This window comes from Saccostrea echinata, unplaced genomic scaffold (assembly GCF_033153115.1).
Source record: "Saccostrea echinata isolate AGI-Se365-2 ecotype Australia unplaced genomic scaffold, CSIRO_AGI_Sech_v1 ptg000016l, whole genome shotgun sequence".
Taxonomy (NCBI): Eukaryota; Metazoa; Mollusca; class Bivalvia; order Ostreida; family Ostreidae; genus Saccostrea; species Saccostrea echinata.
Window position 1 is genome coordinate 22828807 of NW_026889765.1, and position 14612 is coordinate 22843418.

The 14612-nt window shown below is 33.7% G+C and overlaps 1 protein-coding gene across 1 annotated transcript; it reads left to right on the forward strand.

Annotated features, from left to right (window-relative positions):
* Positions 1-1715: 1715 nt before the first annotated feature.
* Positions 1716-14264, forward strand: LOC133188227 (uncharacterized). Its single transcript, XM_061323603.1, has 6 exons — positions 1716-1767; positions 2473-2698; positions 3540-3598; positions 3690-3759; positions 13359-13395; positions 14070-14264. Exons 1-6 carry the CDS (start codon positions 1716-1718, stop codon positions 14262-14264), a joined length of 639 nt encoding a protein of 212 aa, XP_061179587.1.
* Positions 14265-14612: the final 348 nt, after the last annotated feature.

The window sequence follows — 14612 nt, forward strand, 5'->3', positions numbered from 1 at the left end:
CCCTTGAATTATCTATTTATCTTGCAATTTGTGCACTTTTTGGTCTTCTTTGAAAAGTCTGAATTAAAAATCTTCACTCTTTAAGATTTTTTATATTGCTTTTGTAAAGAAGGCACCCACGTCCTTTCAAAAGAATTTAAATCATAATAGATGGACACATCAGGTCATATTTTTCAAAGAAAATTAAGGTCTTCGGAGTTATATTATTCGGGCCATAAGACTTTGATTCTTATAACTTAGTTTAGGAGCATCACATCTTTCCATTTTTTCATGATTAAAAGTTTTCCCTACTTTTAAAATAATTTTCATAGAACATTTTTTTCTTAATTTAGTGTACCAAATTTATTAAAAAATATTTGATTCATTTTTCTTTCCATTATTTTGGGTAATTTTTCTAAAATAGTTTCTTAATTCAGGACTAATGAAATATTTTTTTAATGATTGTGCTTGCCTTCTTCTGTCTAATTTAACTTTGTCTAAGACAATGACAATATTTTTTTAATTGATTAATCTCCTATTCTACCAGTTAGTTCTGTAGATTCTTGTATAAAATTCTCTTCAAGACATGATTTCCCTTTCAGCTATTTTCTTTTCTTATAGGCTAAGTTGGGAGTTGATTTTCCTCTTATTTCAATTAGTAATGTACAGTACCAACAAGACCCAACCTGACACTCAAGCAGTCCCCGGGACTGCTCTGGGACCGCTGGGACTCCTCTAGAAAGCAAAACCAGCAGTCCAAGCAGTCTCTGGGACTGCTATCTGGGACTGCTTTGTTCACCCATGCGTCAAAATGAAAAGAAAGCCCCGCCCCTTGTGTATGGCGAATTTTGTACAGTACTTTTGTTTACTTTCAGCAAAGGACTTGTAAAAGTAAAATCAACAAGGATTTTCCAAAAAAAAATAACAAGTACGGTTAGTTACTGCAGAAAAATGAGATAATAATACGTCAATCGCCGATTTTGCACCATTGCAGCAGACAATCAATCAGAAAAATTAGTTAAATGTGGTAAAAAAAAGTTGTTTTGCCAGTTTAAAAAAAACGGAAGTCAGAAAATGATTTTTTTAATCCGTTTATTTAACGTAAATGCAGGTGTTCGAAACTAAACTATTTATTTAATTAATTAAAGCTGTTAAATTATGTACTCAAAGCTTACATTACTCTATGTCCTAAAGAAGGAAACAATCACGTCATTAAAGTTTTAAAAAATAATCAAAGCTACATGCTGCACTGGAAAGTGATTATTTTTAAAATCCAAAGGCCACTATCACGGAAAAAAAATCCAGTGCCTTTTTTCCGGCTTCAAAATAAAACCTAATAATTAATTCAAATAAAGACAATCTTTTTCTATGAAATAAATTTATCTGACATTGTCCCGTCATATAAACGACGTGAGCAATTATTGGTTGATTTTTTTCCCGGATTAATTTTCAACTTATAAATAAGTTTTAAAAAATATATAAAATTATATTTTTAAATAAATATGGTTGAAAATATCGAAATTTGAGTTTTATTTCTTATTTCTTTTTGTGTACGTTTGAAGAAAAGCAAGATACATGTAGCATCTGTAATGTCCGGCCGATCAAAAGCCATACACAGTGTATAAAATGTGTAAACACCTGGCTAAGGTTTCAATCGCCTTTGGACATGAATAGCAGACAGTTCACGCGTGTTATTTGGGCATCAGTGTTACACATCATTTACCATGCTGGTCGAAATGGCATTCATTTCGTTCTTCAGACTGCAAAACCCTTGTTTCAATAAATATGGTATAAATGTTTTTCAGGATTATGTAATTATTAAATATCTGAGGTAATCACTTGCACGATTTACATGTATATGCACAGTGATGTAAGGGCTCAGGAAATATTTAAGTGAAATTGTTTTACATTGCGTAAAGATTCTTACAATAATTATATCGACAAGTCAATGAAAATGATAGCAAGAAAATATTAGTAGGCAAAAATTTGATAAAGAATTAACTGTCATCAAATTCATGATATATTTTCTAAAGCTTCAACGTCAATGAAAAACGTATACGGAGTAATATGGGAATCGGTCTTGCTCTATAATTGTAGGACCTATTTCAAAGTCATTAAATTCTAGACTAAGTCTAAAAATAAACCATTCATTTTATTTAGCACATAATTATTTTTTTATTAAAAAATATATGGTAACTATTATCAATAAATCAAATCTAATAAACAATTGGTTTAATTTGGTGTCAAATTAATATGCTACAGATGTAAATATTTAGTGTGAAAGTATCTTTTCTTCTATTATTATTTTTTTCTTATGTATACTGTAATTTTAATAATTATTCAGAAATAATTGTCACATACGAATTGTAAATACGCTGTACATGTGACATGTCTAACACTTTTCCCCCTGAAAAAGTGTGTCATTAATTTCAACTGCTTTTATATTACTGACATTGTTTGTTGATACAATGTGTAATCTCAGTTACGACTAAGCTCTGCCCGTTAAATTATTAACCCCGCCTACTGGGACTGCTGAGACTGCTCTCTGGGATTGCTTGGGATACTTTCTGGGACTGCTGGGACCGCTTTGGGACTGCTCTGGGACCGCCCTTGGACTGCTTTGGGACTGCTGTGGGACCGCTGTGGGACTGCTTTACCAATCCCAAAGCAGTCCCAGAAAGCAGTTCCAGGGACTGCTCTGGGGCTGCTTTCTGTCAGGGTGGGTCTGTTTGGTACTGTATCTTAGAATAATTGATCACTTAAAAAAAGGGGATTAGCAGTATTAAAAATAGAATTAATATTTTCAAAATTATGAGAAGGCAAACTGAATTTCATATATATTCAATTAAAATAAGATTGTATTCTCTTTTTTCAAGTAGATATCAGAACGGTAACTGATGTCATGCTATATATTTATAGATACAAATTTAATAATGATTCTGAAATTTTGAAGTACTCAAATCTGGACTGTTAAATTTGTTCCTTACGTTGTGTTCATTTAAATATTCAGATAAGACAATGAAATTGATATTTTGTACAATATTCAAAAGAAATTGTTATTGTTGCTGACGACTTCCACTAATGCAAATTTAATGTTAAGTAACACTTGTGATATAACTTATGAATCATCCTTTATTTTAATTATACATAGATTCATGATGTTCCCTGCAGTTGGCTTCATTGCCATTCTTACCTGACAAGTTCAAAAAAATTCCATTAATCTTGTTAATTATGATAAAAATAGCGGTAATTGATATGCGCACAATGCATAAAAAGTTATGTAATTATGTCATTTATATTATGTATTTATAGTGCACGTACAGAGGAGAAATGTAAAACTAAGATATAAATAAAAAAGATAGCCATAACTTTGTATTTAAGAAAATACACTTTAAATGAAAAAAAAAATATGACAAATTTGGAATTATTTTTTGTTTTGACATTTCTTTGTTTTACTTTGGTAAGTATTGACATTATTTTTTATATATTGTTTAAATGATTTATTTTTGCTCATTGAAATAATTTGTTAATATTTACACTGGTTTGGCATGTACTTAAAGGCCGGGTCGCAGGGAGTTAGATCTACTTCAAAAGAGGAGGAAGGTAACCAAAAAACAAGGTAAAACTCTCTCTCTCTCTCTCTCTCTCTCTCTCTCTCTCTTAGCCAACTTTCAAAAAAAAATTGCATTAATTTATATCACTTCTCTTAGAGACTCTCTTAGACGGTGCTCAAGCAGAAAGACGATCCATCGTCTTGATGGAAATTCAAATGAAAAGCAGGTATAACTTTCTCTCTCTCTCTCTCTCTCTCTCTCTCTCTCTCTCTCTCTCTCTCTCTCTCTCTCTCTCTGTGTGTGTGTGTGTGTGTGTGTGTGTGTGTGTGTCAAATTATTAGCTCACCTAAGCCGAAGGTTATTTGTGCTTTTCTGATCGTAACTTGTCCTTTGTATGTCGTTGTCGTTGTTGTCGTCGTTGTTGTCGTTTTCATTGAAGACTTTTCAAAATTTCATCATCTCTAGAATCTCTGTGCCACTTTCAACCAAGCTTAAAACAGAGTAACCTTCGGTAAAAGGAATTCACATTTCTTAAAATATAGGGGAAAGTAATCAAGAAAAGGAAAAAAAAACAATTGGTTTCATTAAAAATTTCTCAAGAACCACTGGGTCAAAAAAGTAGAATTTTAGTGAAACCGTCTGACATAGTGTAGCTTGTGGGTAATGTTGGAGCCCGAGCGGGGTAAGAAATTTTAACATGAAAATACAAAGTAAATTTCTTGGATTTTTTCTCTCTCATGACCAGCGGGACCATGATTAGATATATTTTTATTACGCAAGCCTCCGCAAGCGTTGCAGAAATCATGCCCCTGGGCGTAGGGTGGGACCACAATAGGGTTAAAGTTTATACTGGAGTTTATAGGGCATTTCTTTAAAAATCTTCACAAGAACTACATGTATTATTAGAGATATTAATATGCAAGTATACCCAGGGCTTGTTGTAAAGTAAAACTCTGGTATAAAGAAGTCACTTGGACCTCCATATTTGCTTCTTTATAAGGCAATCAAAATCAACGTTAGAAACTTATTCACTATTCATTATTCGAATAGCGAACCGTATTCAGAGTTGGGTTCACTGTTCAAATAACTGTAAGTGTCCATTTTTTTTTTAAAGTACTAGATTGTCTCAATTTAAGGAAAAGCTAATCAAAGATCTCACTTACAAAAGAGAGACAGAACTCCAAAACCAATATAGCTCTCCCGCCATCCTGGATTAAAAATTTTGACATTCATCTGTGGACAGGGTAGAGGTCTGGGAGGGAACCCTGACTTTCAAAAGGAATTGTGTTTACAAGACAGGTAACTTACTTAGTTCTCTCAACCACGACCAAAACATAGTAATAGGCAGTGTAGTTCAAACGCAACTTGGTTGTCTGGAATGTTAGAAGTACTCAAGACTGAAATATTATTTTGAATTATGTAAATAAAATCCCTGTAACTTTGATCCCCCTTTTATACATATGTATATCTGATATTCCTTAAAAATATTAGCTCAATAAATATCAAGCTCGGAAACATCGTAGTTCTTCACTCCAGGTTCTGAGATTTTTAGGTTCAGGCACAAGTTGTCAACGACCTCTACTCCGCAGCCTGGGACTATAATTTCAAAGTGGGATTCTAGTCTTCAATTTACATCAGTCAATTAAAAAAATCCTAGAGAACTTTTCTTTGGAAATAAAACATTACAAAATGACGTCAACTGGATTCATATGTCGTCCCTCCATTCTTCTCACAAACCTTTATTACTTTAACAATCCATAACATCATATTTATTGTTATTTAATGAGTTTAATATGTTCTTATTTATGTTTTACACTTTGCGTTGTCTACCTTATAAGTAAATCCCCACCCGGCCCTTTATACTTAGGTAATTATGTAAATTCTTTTCATAACTTTTGGGGAAAGTATTTATATAATCTAATTTATTGGGTTTATTGAATACATTTATTTCAACAAAATGCACTGATTTCATTCAAGATAATGATTTTCTTTATCTTAAATCAAATGAATTCATAAAGTAGTATCAGAATAAATTGCTTGTTACAAACTACATGTGTATTTGATTGACTGATACAAATAGAGAGCATATATTTTATCGGTATGGGAACAACCCCTTGACATCTAGCAGCTGTACTTTTATTTATTTTTACAAATTAAATTTTACACGTATCTATCTGTATTTCCATTCGTTATGAATGTTTTTAAGAAATGAGACTAATTTTTACTAAGCAATTATTAAGAAAGAGCTAATTGCGCCAAAATTATGCTATATCGTTTAATATAAGTAAAAATTAAACTGGAAAATAATTTAGTTTGTTATTTTTTTTTATTTTGCACAACGATTTTGAGAGCATGACGTGAGAAAATTCTTGAAGGTTGGTCGAGAAAATGGAACCTCCCTCTTACGGGGATATCTGTGCAGTAATTCGAATATTATCCTCATAAATGCATGTAGTCATGTTAGTAAGAAAATATTTCTTTATAAATCATGGTCATGCCCCCCCCCCCCCCAATTAATTTTGCTGATTTTTAATAAATTGGTAACCTAACAACAAAACTTTATGATAAACATGATGACGTCAACCTTTCTGTAAACTTCCATTACTTATGTAGCAATATACCATTTCAACCTGCGTATTGAATTTATGTCTCCCTGTTAATTCGATACGCAAGAGCATGCTCTACGTACGAACATTCTTTAAAGTTAGAGGTGAAGTAAGCTATTGAAACAAGAATATCAACAGACTCGTTTGAAGTCAACATTTGGCAAATTATATAGTCGATACAATGACCTTGTCAGCAAATACAATCTATCATAAAGTCAAATGTTGACTGACATTTTCATTCAAATTATTATTTTTTTTTTCACACTGAATTGTCTACGGATTTTTCCGTTAGCCCCTTCATGACAAGAAGCAGAAGGCGGGTGTCAATGAGTTTTTGCCAGGTACTACCCTCCAAAACTCAAAACGTTTAATTGTGCCCCCCCCCCCCCCCTCCGATTGAAATTGCGTCCTACGGGCCTGAAATTTTTATTGAGTAAAAATATTAAATATCAAAAGAACATCTTGTGCTGAATAATACAACTACTGATTTCTTTTAAGTATTTGATATGATCTACTACAGCTCACAAATGCTCTATCGGAACACCACCACCACCCCACCCCCCACCCCACCCCCCTTTATTTCAAAGTTGCAGGATCAAAATGGGGAATCTCCTCTTAAAACAATCCAAACGACCAACATTTCTTATTGATTATGTTTAATGGACAGATTTTTGATAATGCTGACTTTTTTCCCTCTGGATTCATTTTAAAATGGAATGTTGCAGGGATGTTCAAATTCACTGTACTTTACGGCTCTAATAGAATTATGAGGAAAATAACGTATTTCATGGAATTCAATTTGAAATCATATGAAAAGTAATCCCGATACCTATATTAAATTTGATATTATTTCAAAGAAGAGGCCAAGAACATACAAATTACCGTTTTCTGGGAGACTATAGGCAATAAGGATACATTTCCTTTGTCTGATAATCAAAAAACTCCCATATTCATGACTGGTTTTCTTAATTTCTTATTGAAAATGACAGTTTAAAATATGTTTTTTTTCATTTTGTTTCATACCAATTATGTCCCGAAACACCCTATTTGACAAAGCTTAAGTTATAAAACACCATTAAAGGAATTTATTGCTCAAATTTGAGAAATCTGTAGGCACCATTCATTTACTAGATCTTGGCCTTAAGCAACAATCATTCAAAAAATGCACATGCCTCTGACTAGATATGAGACTCAAATTTTGGGATTCTGTATGATATCCAGTCCCATGTACAAAGTTCACTTTGTAAGAGTATTTTGGTGTGGCTAGCTACTTTCTGTCTTGTTTGTAAGTGAGGTCTTCCATTCGCTTCTATAACATGTGTTAATTTGAGTCGATTTAATTTCTTGAAAAAAAAATTATTAGGACACTTACGGTGATGTAAATAGTGAACCAACCATAGAAGATTTATTGAATAGTGAATAATAAAACGTGAATAAGTTTTTAACTTCTGATTGACTCTTTGTAACCGAGTTTCTTTATATCCATATATTTACATTTACAAATGTTTTCTTTTATATAACACTATTAAAAGCAACGCGTATCTATATCCGTATAAACACGGGTTCCTCGCGTCATAAACGTTCGACATATTTATTCAGTGAAGTCATAAAGGGTCGACGCGCAATCAATGGATCAAATACGTGCCGTTGAGTTTGAAAAAATAAAACATTTCAAGCGTTAAAGATTATAATCAGGAAAGTATAAAATATGAATAAGTCATAAATGTAAATATAAGTAATAATGTATCATTTTTAAACATCTATCGGGATATAAATACGGGTTGGTAAAAGATCAAATTTACAATAAAGCACTTCGGGCTTTATGGAATTTGTTCTCGTGTCGAACCCGTATTCATATCCCGATAGATGTTTAAAAATGATACATTATTTCTTAAATAAGGAAAATAGTGAAAAGTCTTCTAAGGAATTCGTTAAAAAGTTCTTTATAACCGAGCTTTTCTACTTGGTGAGTTCTTTATAACCAACTCTTACTGAATCTAGTGATAAAATATCAACATGACCCCCAGGGGCAGGGTGTGGCCCCAGTAGGGAATTAGATGGGAATTAAGAGGAAATTGCGTTCAAAATGTTATATACTAGTCTAGCAGGACCATGATTAGTGATATTTATATGCAAGTATCCGCAGAGAATGAAGGTTCTAATCTGTTCAAAACGTATGTGGACCTCGGTGAAAGGGTGGGGCTACAAAAGGGTATCAATAGTTTTACACGGGAATATATAGATAAAAATTCTTACTTAATCTTCCTTTATAAAGAACAATAGGGCCATGATTGGTGATATTAATATACAAGCATTGTAAGGTCATGTATATTAAAATTGTTCGGCCCCTGGATGGTAGGTTGGGGCCACAGTAGAAAATCGAACAAAATATCTTTTTTGAAATTCTTTTCAAAAAAAATCGTGATCAGTCATTTTAAACGCAAGCATCTTCAGGTAGTGTAGATTCAAGTTTGTTCAAAGCATTGCCCCCGAGCTAAGATGGCTCTGTATTCTGAAGAAAAACAGTGCCAAGGTTTCTCAGGTGAACGTTTTAATCTATTGGTCTCTTTTTGAAGTCGGACTCAAGCGAATCCAAAGAATCTCAAAAATCTGATGAAAGTTATTTAAAAGAGGACCAATCGTTGGCGGTCAGTTAAACTGAAGAGAGTGTGAATGTTAAAGACACAGACTCAATGACAATACCCAAAGAAGACAAATCTCCAATGATTACTGACGGTACAGACCTAACGCCAATTCATCAAGACACAGAAACTATGGATAGGACTGATGAAATATGCTGGGATTTTGAAAAGGAACGTTGCAAGGAAGTCCCCGAGTTATCATTGGTACGGGCAACGCTGTTTATGTATTCACCGCGCTTCCCTGCGGTGTTAATATCATCGTGATTAGTACCGGTGTCTCAGGTAAAAAAAAAAACGCGTGCCCCCGCGGTTCGATCATCCAGGTAATCCTTTCAACCTATGGATCATGGATAGAAAAAAATTCTTCAGATAAATTGCGAGTTGTCTCTCTTGAAAATTTTAAAACAAAACAAAATAAAAGAAACTAAACATGGAGAAAGAGAGAATGAAAGAGAGAAAAATAAAGAATGAAAAAATTGACTAAAAAAATATAAAAAATGAAATACGTCTGAAACGTCAAATTATAAATGTGTAACCTACTTTTCTGAACGTAAGGCTATATGTTTGGGTAATTATTATATTCAGATTCACTTAACGATCTCCTGGTCTTGATTAGATCGAATAGCTCTATTTGCTCGGTAACGTTGGGATAACACTGAGGGCTATCCTAAATACCCTCAGTATTACGGCAGGCTATTTTACCGACAGGTGAAGTTTATATCATAAGATAAGATACCCGAAGCAATGCAGGTGTGAATTCCTCAGGGCAGAAATAATGATATTTCTTTTACACTTGGAAAAGCCATCATATGGAAAACCGATTCATCTTTGTTTTTTAACAAATAATGAAATAATGCAACCTCTTTTTTTCAATACGTAGCCTAATTTGTATACTAGTTGCATAGTTTACCTGTCTTTAATCTGAATGATCATAATTGAATATCGTAGATATATATTTATCAGTGCATAGAAGCTACAAATCTCCTCTTACACGCATGTTTGTATCTTAATTAGTAAACAAAATATTTACAGTTTTTCTTCTATAGTTATGTATGTGAAAAAGTGATTCTTTTGTATCCAACAATTAAGACAGGGAATGTCTAAGGTGCAGGCAACTTATAGAAGTTGAAGAATAAAAAGGGATGTCAATTTATTTTTCGGGGGGGGGGGGGGGCTACGTGTTCTGATTCCTATTGATCTTTTCAAGCAAATTTCTACATCTACGGTGCATGTTTTTTTGATACAAGAAACCCTCTTTTAATTTTGAGGTTAATGGTCAAGGCTACATGATAACTATACAAGATAGATGTTTTAAATAGGTTCGATGCTGAGTTTTGGGGAGATTTTTGTCCTGACCTCTGTTTAAAAAATCTGCATAATAGTTTAGTATACATGTATAAATAAATTTGGATTCTACAATGCCATTTATTTAAACTATATTCAATTAAAATCACACAATTAAAGTCCACACCAAAACCTTTAATTCAGGAACTCTATTTTGTGGCGGAAGTATTTTTTAGAGGAGAATGTTCATTTTTTTCTCTTTCAAGTAAATGTATTTACAACACCGCTAAATTTGGATTTCTATTTTTTCATGAAGGCTGCACACAGAGCTATTTTGTGCTTTGAAATGTTTTATGCTGTTCCCAAATTATTTTTCAATTAACTGTCACGGGTTCTGTCATCATAACATCATCGTGACAAATATAGCAAAAATATTGTGAAAGTCCAGAAAAAAAATAGCCCAATTTAAGCTTAAAATTAATATTATTTAAGTTATATCTAAAATTAAAATAACAAACCTCCACTTTTCATTTTCGTTTCTGAAAATATAAGACATTTTCAACCATTCTGCTTTAATTCAGTAAAATCTAATACTTTAAAATGATTGTATTGCTTGTTGAATATTTGATGCCAGAAAAATATTTTATAAGTCCGTAAGGGTCAAATAATTGACTATACGAATTAATTTGAAACTTTTTCATTGCCATAAATTTCAGGTGTCTATTGATTGATTGATTGATTGAACGTTGTTTTACGTCCCGTTCGAGAATTTTTCACTCATATAGAGACGTCACCATATACCGGTGAAGGCCTTCAAATTTGCACCTTTACTCGGCACTCAGGGCCATCCGGCAATGAGGGCTGTTTATTGTACCAACGCCTACAGTGACACAGGGCCTCAGTTTTTGAGGTCTCATCCGAATGACCAACAACTTTCACTTCAAAGTGCCGAGCTCTTGGCGAAGGAACAGTTGCTACCTATTTTTTGTCGACTTAGGTCAGTCGTGGCCGTGATTTGAATACACGACCTCCCGATCACGGAGCTTCATGTGTCAATTCAAGATAAAATAAGACTGTATTTGGTCCCATGATTTATTTGGATGAAAAAGATTGGAGGAAAAACGTCGAAAATTTGATTTATTTGTTAGACATAACTACAGTGCAAAAAAGGTCAAATTAAATGCTCTGTAGCGCCAAGAAGCGCATTAACAACCATTTTTCCTTCTACCGACTGAGCTACCGTGAACGATCAGTACTTATTGAAGGACAGCAATTTGATTATTTCATTTGCACATTGAAAGCAAAGTATAACTGAATTAAAAAAAAGTGTTATACGGAATTATGAAAACAAAGTTAAGGCACGTTTTAAGAAAATAATAACCGATTTATTTTCCGACTCCGCATTTAAATAACAGACACAGTTTAAGGTCAATTTAACTATGGAAACATAGTAACATGAGGTTATTCAAGTTCAAAATCAGTGAAAATTTTAATTTGAACGTAAATAACATACAGTACCGACCAGACACAACCTAACAGAAAGCGAACCCAAAGCGTACCCCGGGTTCGCTTTCTGGGTTCGCTTGGGGTTCGCTATAGCTGACCCCGAGCGAACCCGGAGCGCACCCCGAGCAAACCCGGAGCGAACCCGCAGCGGACCCAGAGCGAACGCCGAAAAGGAACCCCAAATTCAGTAGCGAACCCGGGAAGCGAACGCGCGTTCGGTGTTGCGTAACAGAGCTGTCAATCAGGATTAGCGATAAGACAATCAGTGCGTTGACCTGTCAGCATGCCAGTTTGTCATTCGATGAAATTAAAACATTGTACAAGCAAATTGTGTTAATGTACAGAGTGAAATTATTATTAACATGATTATGAAAATTATATTTATCTTTTAATTATCCAGATGGCATGTTATATTTACACATTTATTTTCTTTATTTTTTATTTTATTTCTTCAGTGTTCCAAAGTCGATGAATTGCAGCAATAAATATTTTCAATCTAAAGTATCTATTAATAAAGCTTTATTTCTTTTTAAAAATATCCACTCCTAAATATTTTTTACTATTTTGTGTAAAAAAAAATCGTGCATTTGCGCTAACAGTCGTGAATGATTGTGTAACGTGAAGAATCATGTGCGTGAAGGATCGTTCGTGTAACAGGTTTAATCGTAGGGAATCGTTCGTGTAACGTGATCGTTCGTGTATTGTCAACAATAACGTTGCAGCCACTGTACATGCACATGTATCGATCGCCGCAAAAACAACAATGATCGATTTCATTACTGTATTTGGAATATACAATGGGCGGAGCTTACTGGCGGCAGGATTGAAGCGGTGTCTGCTTCACGCATGAGTGCCAAAAGCGAACCCAGAAAGCGAACGCCGGGTTCGCTCTAACGGACCCAGAGCTGACCCCCAGCGAATGCAGAGCGAACTCAAAATTTCTGAAAGCGGACCCGTAGTGGACCCTGAGCGAACCCAGATATGCGCTTTGGGTTCGCTCTGGTGTTAGGTTGTGTCTGGTCGGTACTGTATATGATGTTTATATACACTCATTTCGTATTTTTATTTTTAGCTCAGATACGCCATATATAGATTTAAGAAAGACCATGTCCATCTGCATTACCATACTTTGACAAGATGATATCAAACGAATCAAACCGGTCGCGGTAACGTAGTGGTTGGACATTCGCTTCGTGACCAGAAGGCCGGGTTCGATTCTCTTTCGCCGTACATGTTGCATCATACCTTAAACGTAAACATAGGTAGAGACTGTTCCTTTGCAAAATTCCCGGCATTAGAAGTGAAAGTTACAGGCCTTTCAGATAAAACCTTAAAAACCGAGGTCCTGTATCACGAAGGGCATTGGTACGATAAAAAACGCTCACTGCTCAATGGGCCTGAGCCCTTTATATTATGACGTCTCTATATGAGTGAAAATTTTAAAGTGGGACTTAAAACGGCAGACAATCAATCGATCAGTTGAACTACTAACAGTATATGAAGAAGATAGTCAACAGTAAGTCACACAGCTGCGAAGAATTCGGGCTACTGGTTGAACCGCGATGAACTGACCGCAGGTTGTGGAGAGCGGTTTAATGCATAATCTGCGTTGGCAGCACTGTATTTTTGTCTTAATATACAAACCATATGTTTATTTCAAGACAAAACAAGTGGTATAATTAGAATGTATTTCAGATCAAGTCATATTTATGTCTTTTTTCGCTATTAAGTAGTTAATTGAATACTCAAGCTAGTATTATCAGACAGGGTTTTTTTTTTATTTTCAGTGGGGAACCCGTTGTGACAGTGACGCTATTTGTGAAGGTAAGCTCCTTCTATCTTTGTTGGTAATATTTGTTGAATAGAAACACGCGTATAACTTTGAAATTACTCAGACTTCTATATATCCCAAAAAATTTAGTTAAAAGCAAATATTACGTTTGTGTCATAATAACATTTCTAAATTTAAAAGTATCGCTATTGAACTTGAAAAATACTTATAGTTTTCAAAAAAAAGTTCTACGGTAATGTTTCATAAGAAATCAAAGTTCATATAAAGTTTCAAAGTATCTCCACAATTCTACACTGGATATACGACGGGATTCTGTAAATTTAAAAAAATTAAATAAATTTATGAAAAAGGGATTTGCGGGAATCAGATGAAATAAATTAAAGCAAGTGTAAAACGCCTATTTATATGAATAGCTTAAGCTCTTGCTCAGACATGAAAGGAAATAATCTGCAACGTTTTCAATCTGCTAAGAGATAAAAGAGGGAAAACAATAAAAAGAATGAATTTTAAAAACAACATAAAGAATCTACCTTTTTGCAGAATCAAATTATTTATTTAACCTGATAAGTATCGATCAATTATTTTTTCTTTTAAATTGTGTTCATTATAAAATGCATTTGATGTTAAGCCATTATCCTCATTAGTAGTAGTAACATGCATACATATCTAGAAATGCTCATGTGTTATTGTTTATTTCTTTGTTTAGAGCCTGAACCGTACCAAAACGGAAAATGCTGTGAGATACCTTGTGATAATTTTCACAAGGTTTGCCGGTACCCAACAGATGATTTCAGAAATTCTTTTATTACAGCGTACTATTGGTCAAAATAACTTATTGATCAAGTGCTCATACGACGAATTGAATGAAACTTTCTTTTTATCTCGAAAATTGAAGAAATAAACCTATCCACATCCATTGACATTTTGATTATTATTCTCTGGGTTTATGCCTCTTGTTTTGAGATATTTTAAAAACACAGATTTTAATTATACGATTCCGTGTGATCTAAAAACAAAAGGCTTATGGTCCTGAAGTATTGAGGAAACGTCTACCTTATATGAAAGATTGATCCCTGTATCTCGTTTTAACGTCTGCAATTCTAAACCATCCATTAAACTAATGAATATAAAAATCAACCTTAGATACAGAAATCCATAATTAAGAAAAGGAAATTTATTACTCCTATAATATGTTTCATCACTCCAAAAGAATGATTACTTTAAAAAATATTTGTCTAACAGGTTAGGG

Excerpts from the sequence above, each read along its gene's own strand:
- LOC133188227 (XM_061323603.1), top strand. The coding sequence starts at position 1,716 with ATGGCATTCATTTCGTTCTTCAGACTGCAAAACCCTTGTTTCAATAAA. Across the intron at positions 2,699-3,539 it reads TGGGGCTGCTTTCTGTCAGG|GCCGGGTCGCAGGGAGTTAG; the intron begins GTGGGTCTGTTT and ends ATGTACTTAAAG. Across the intron at positions 13,396-14,069 it reads CAGTGACGCTATTTGTGAAG|AGCCTGAACCGTACCAAAAC; the intron begins GTAAGCTCCTTC and ends TTCTTTGTTTAG.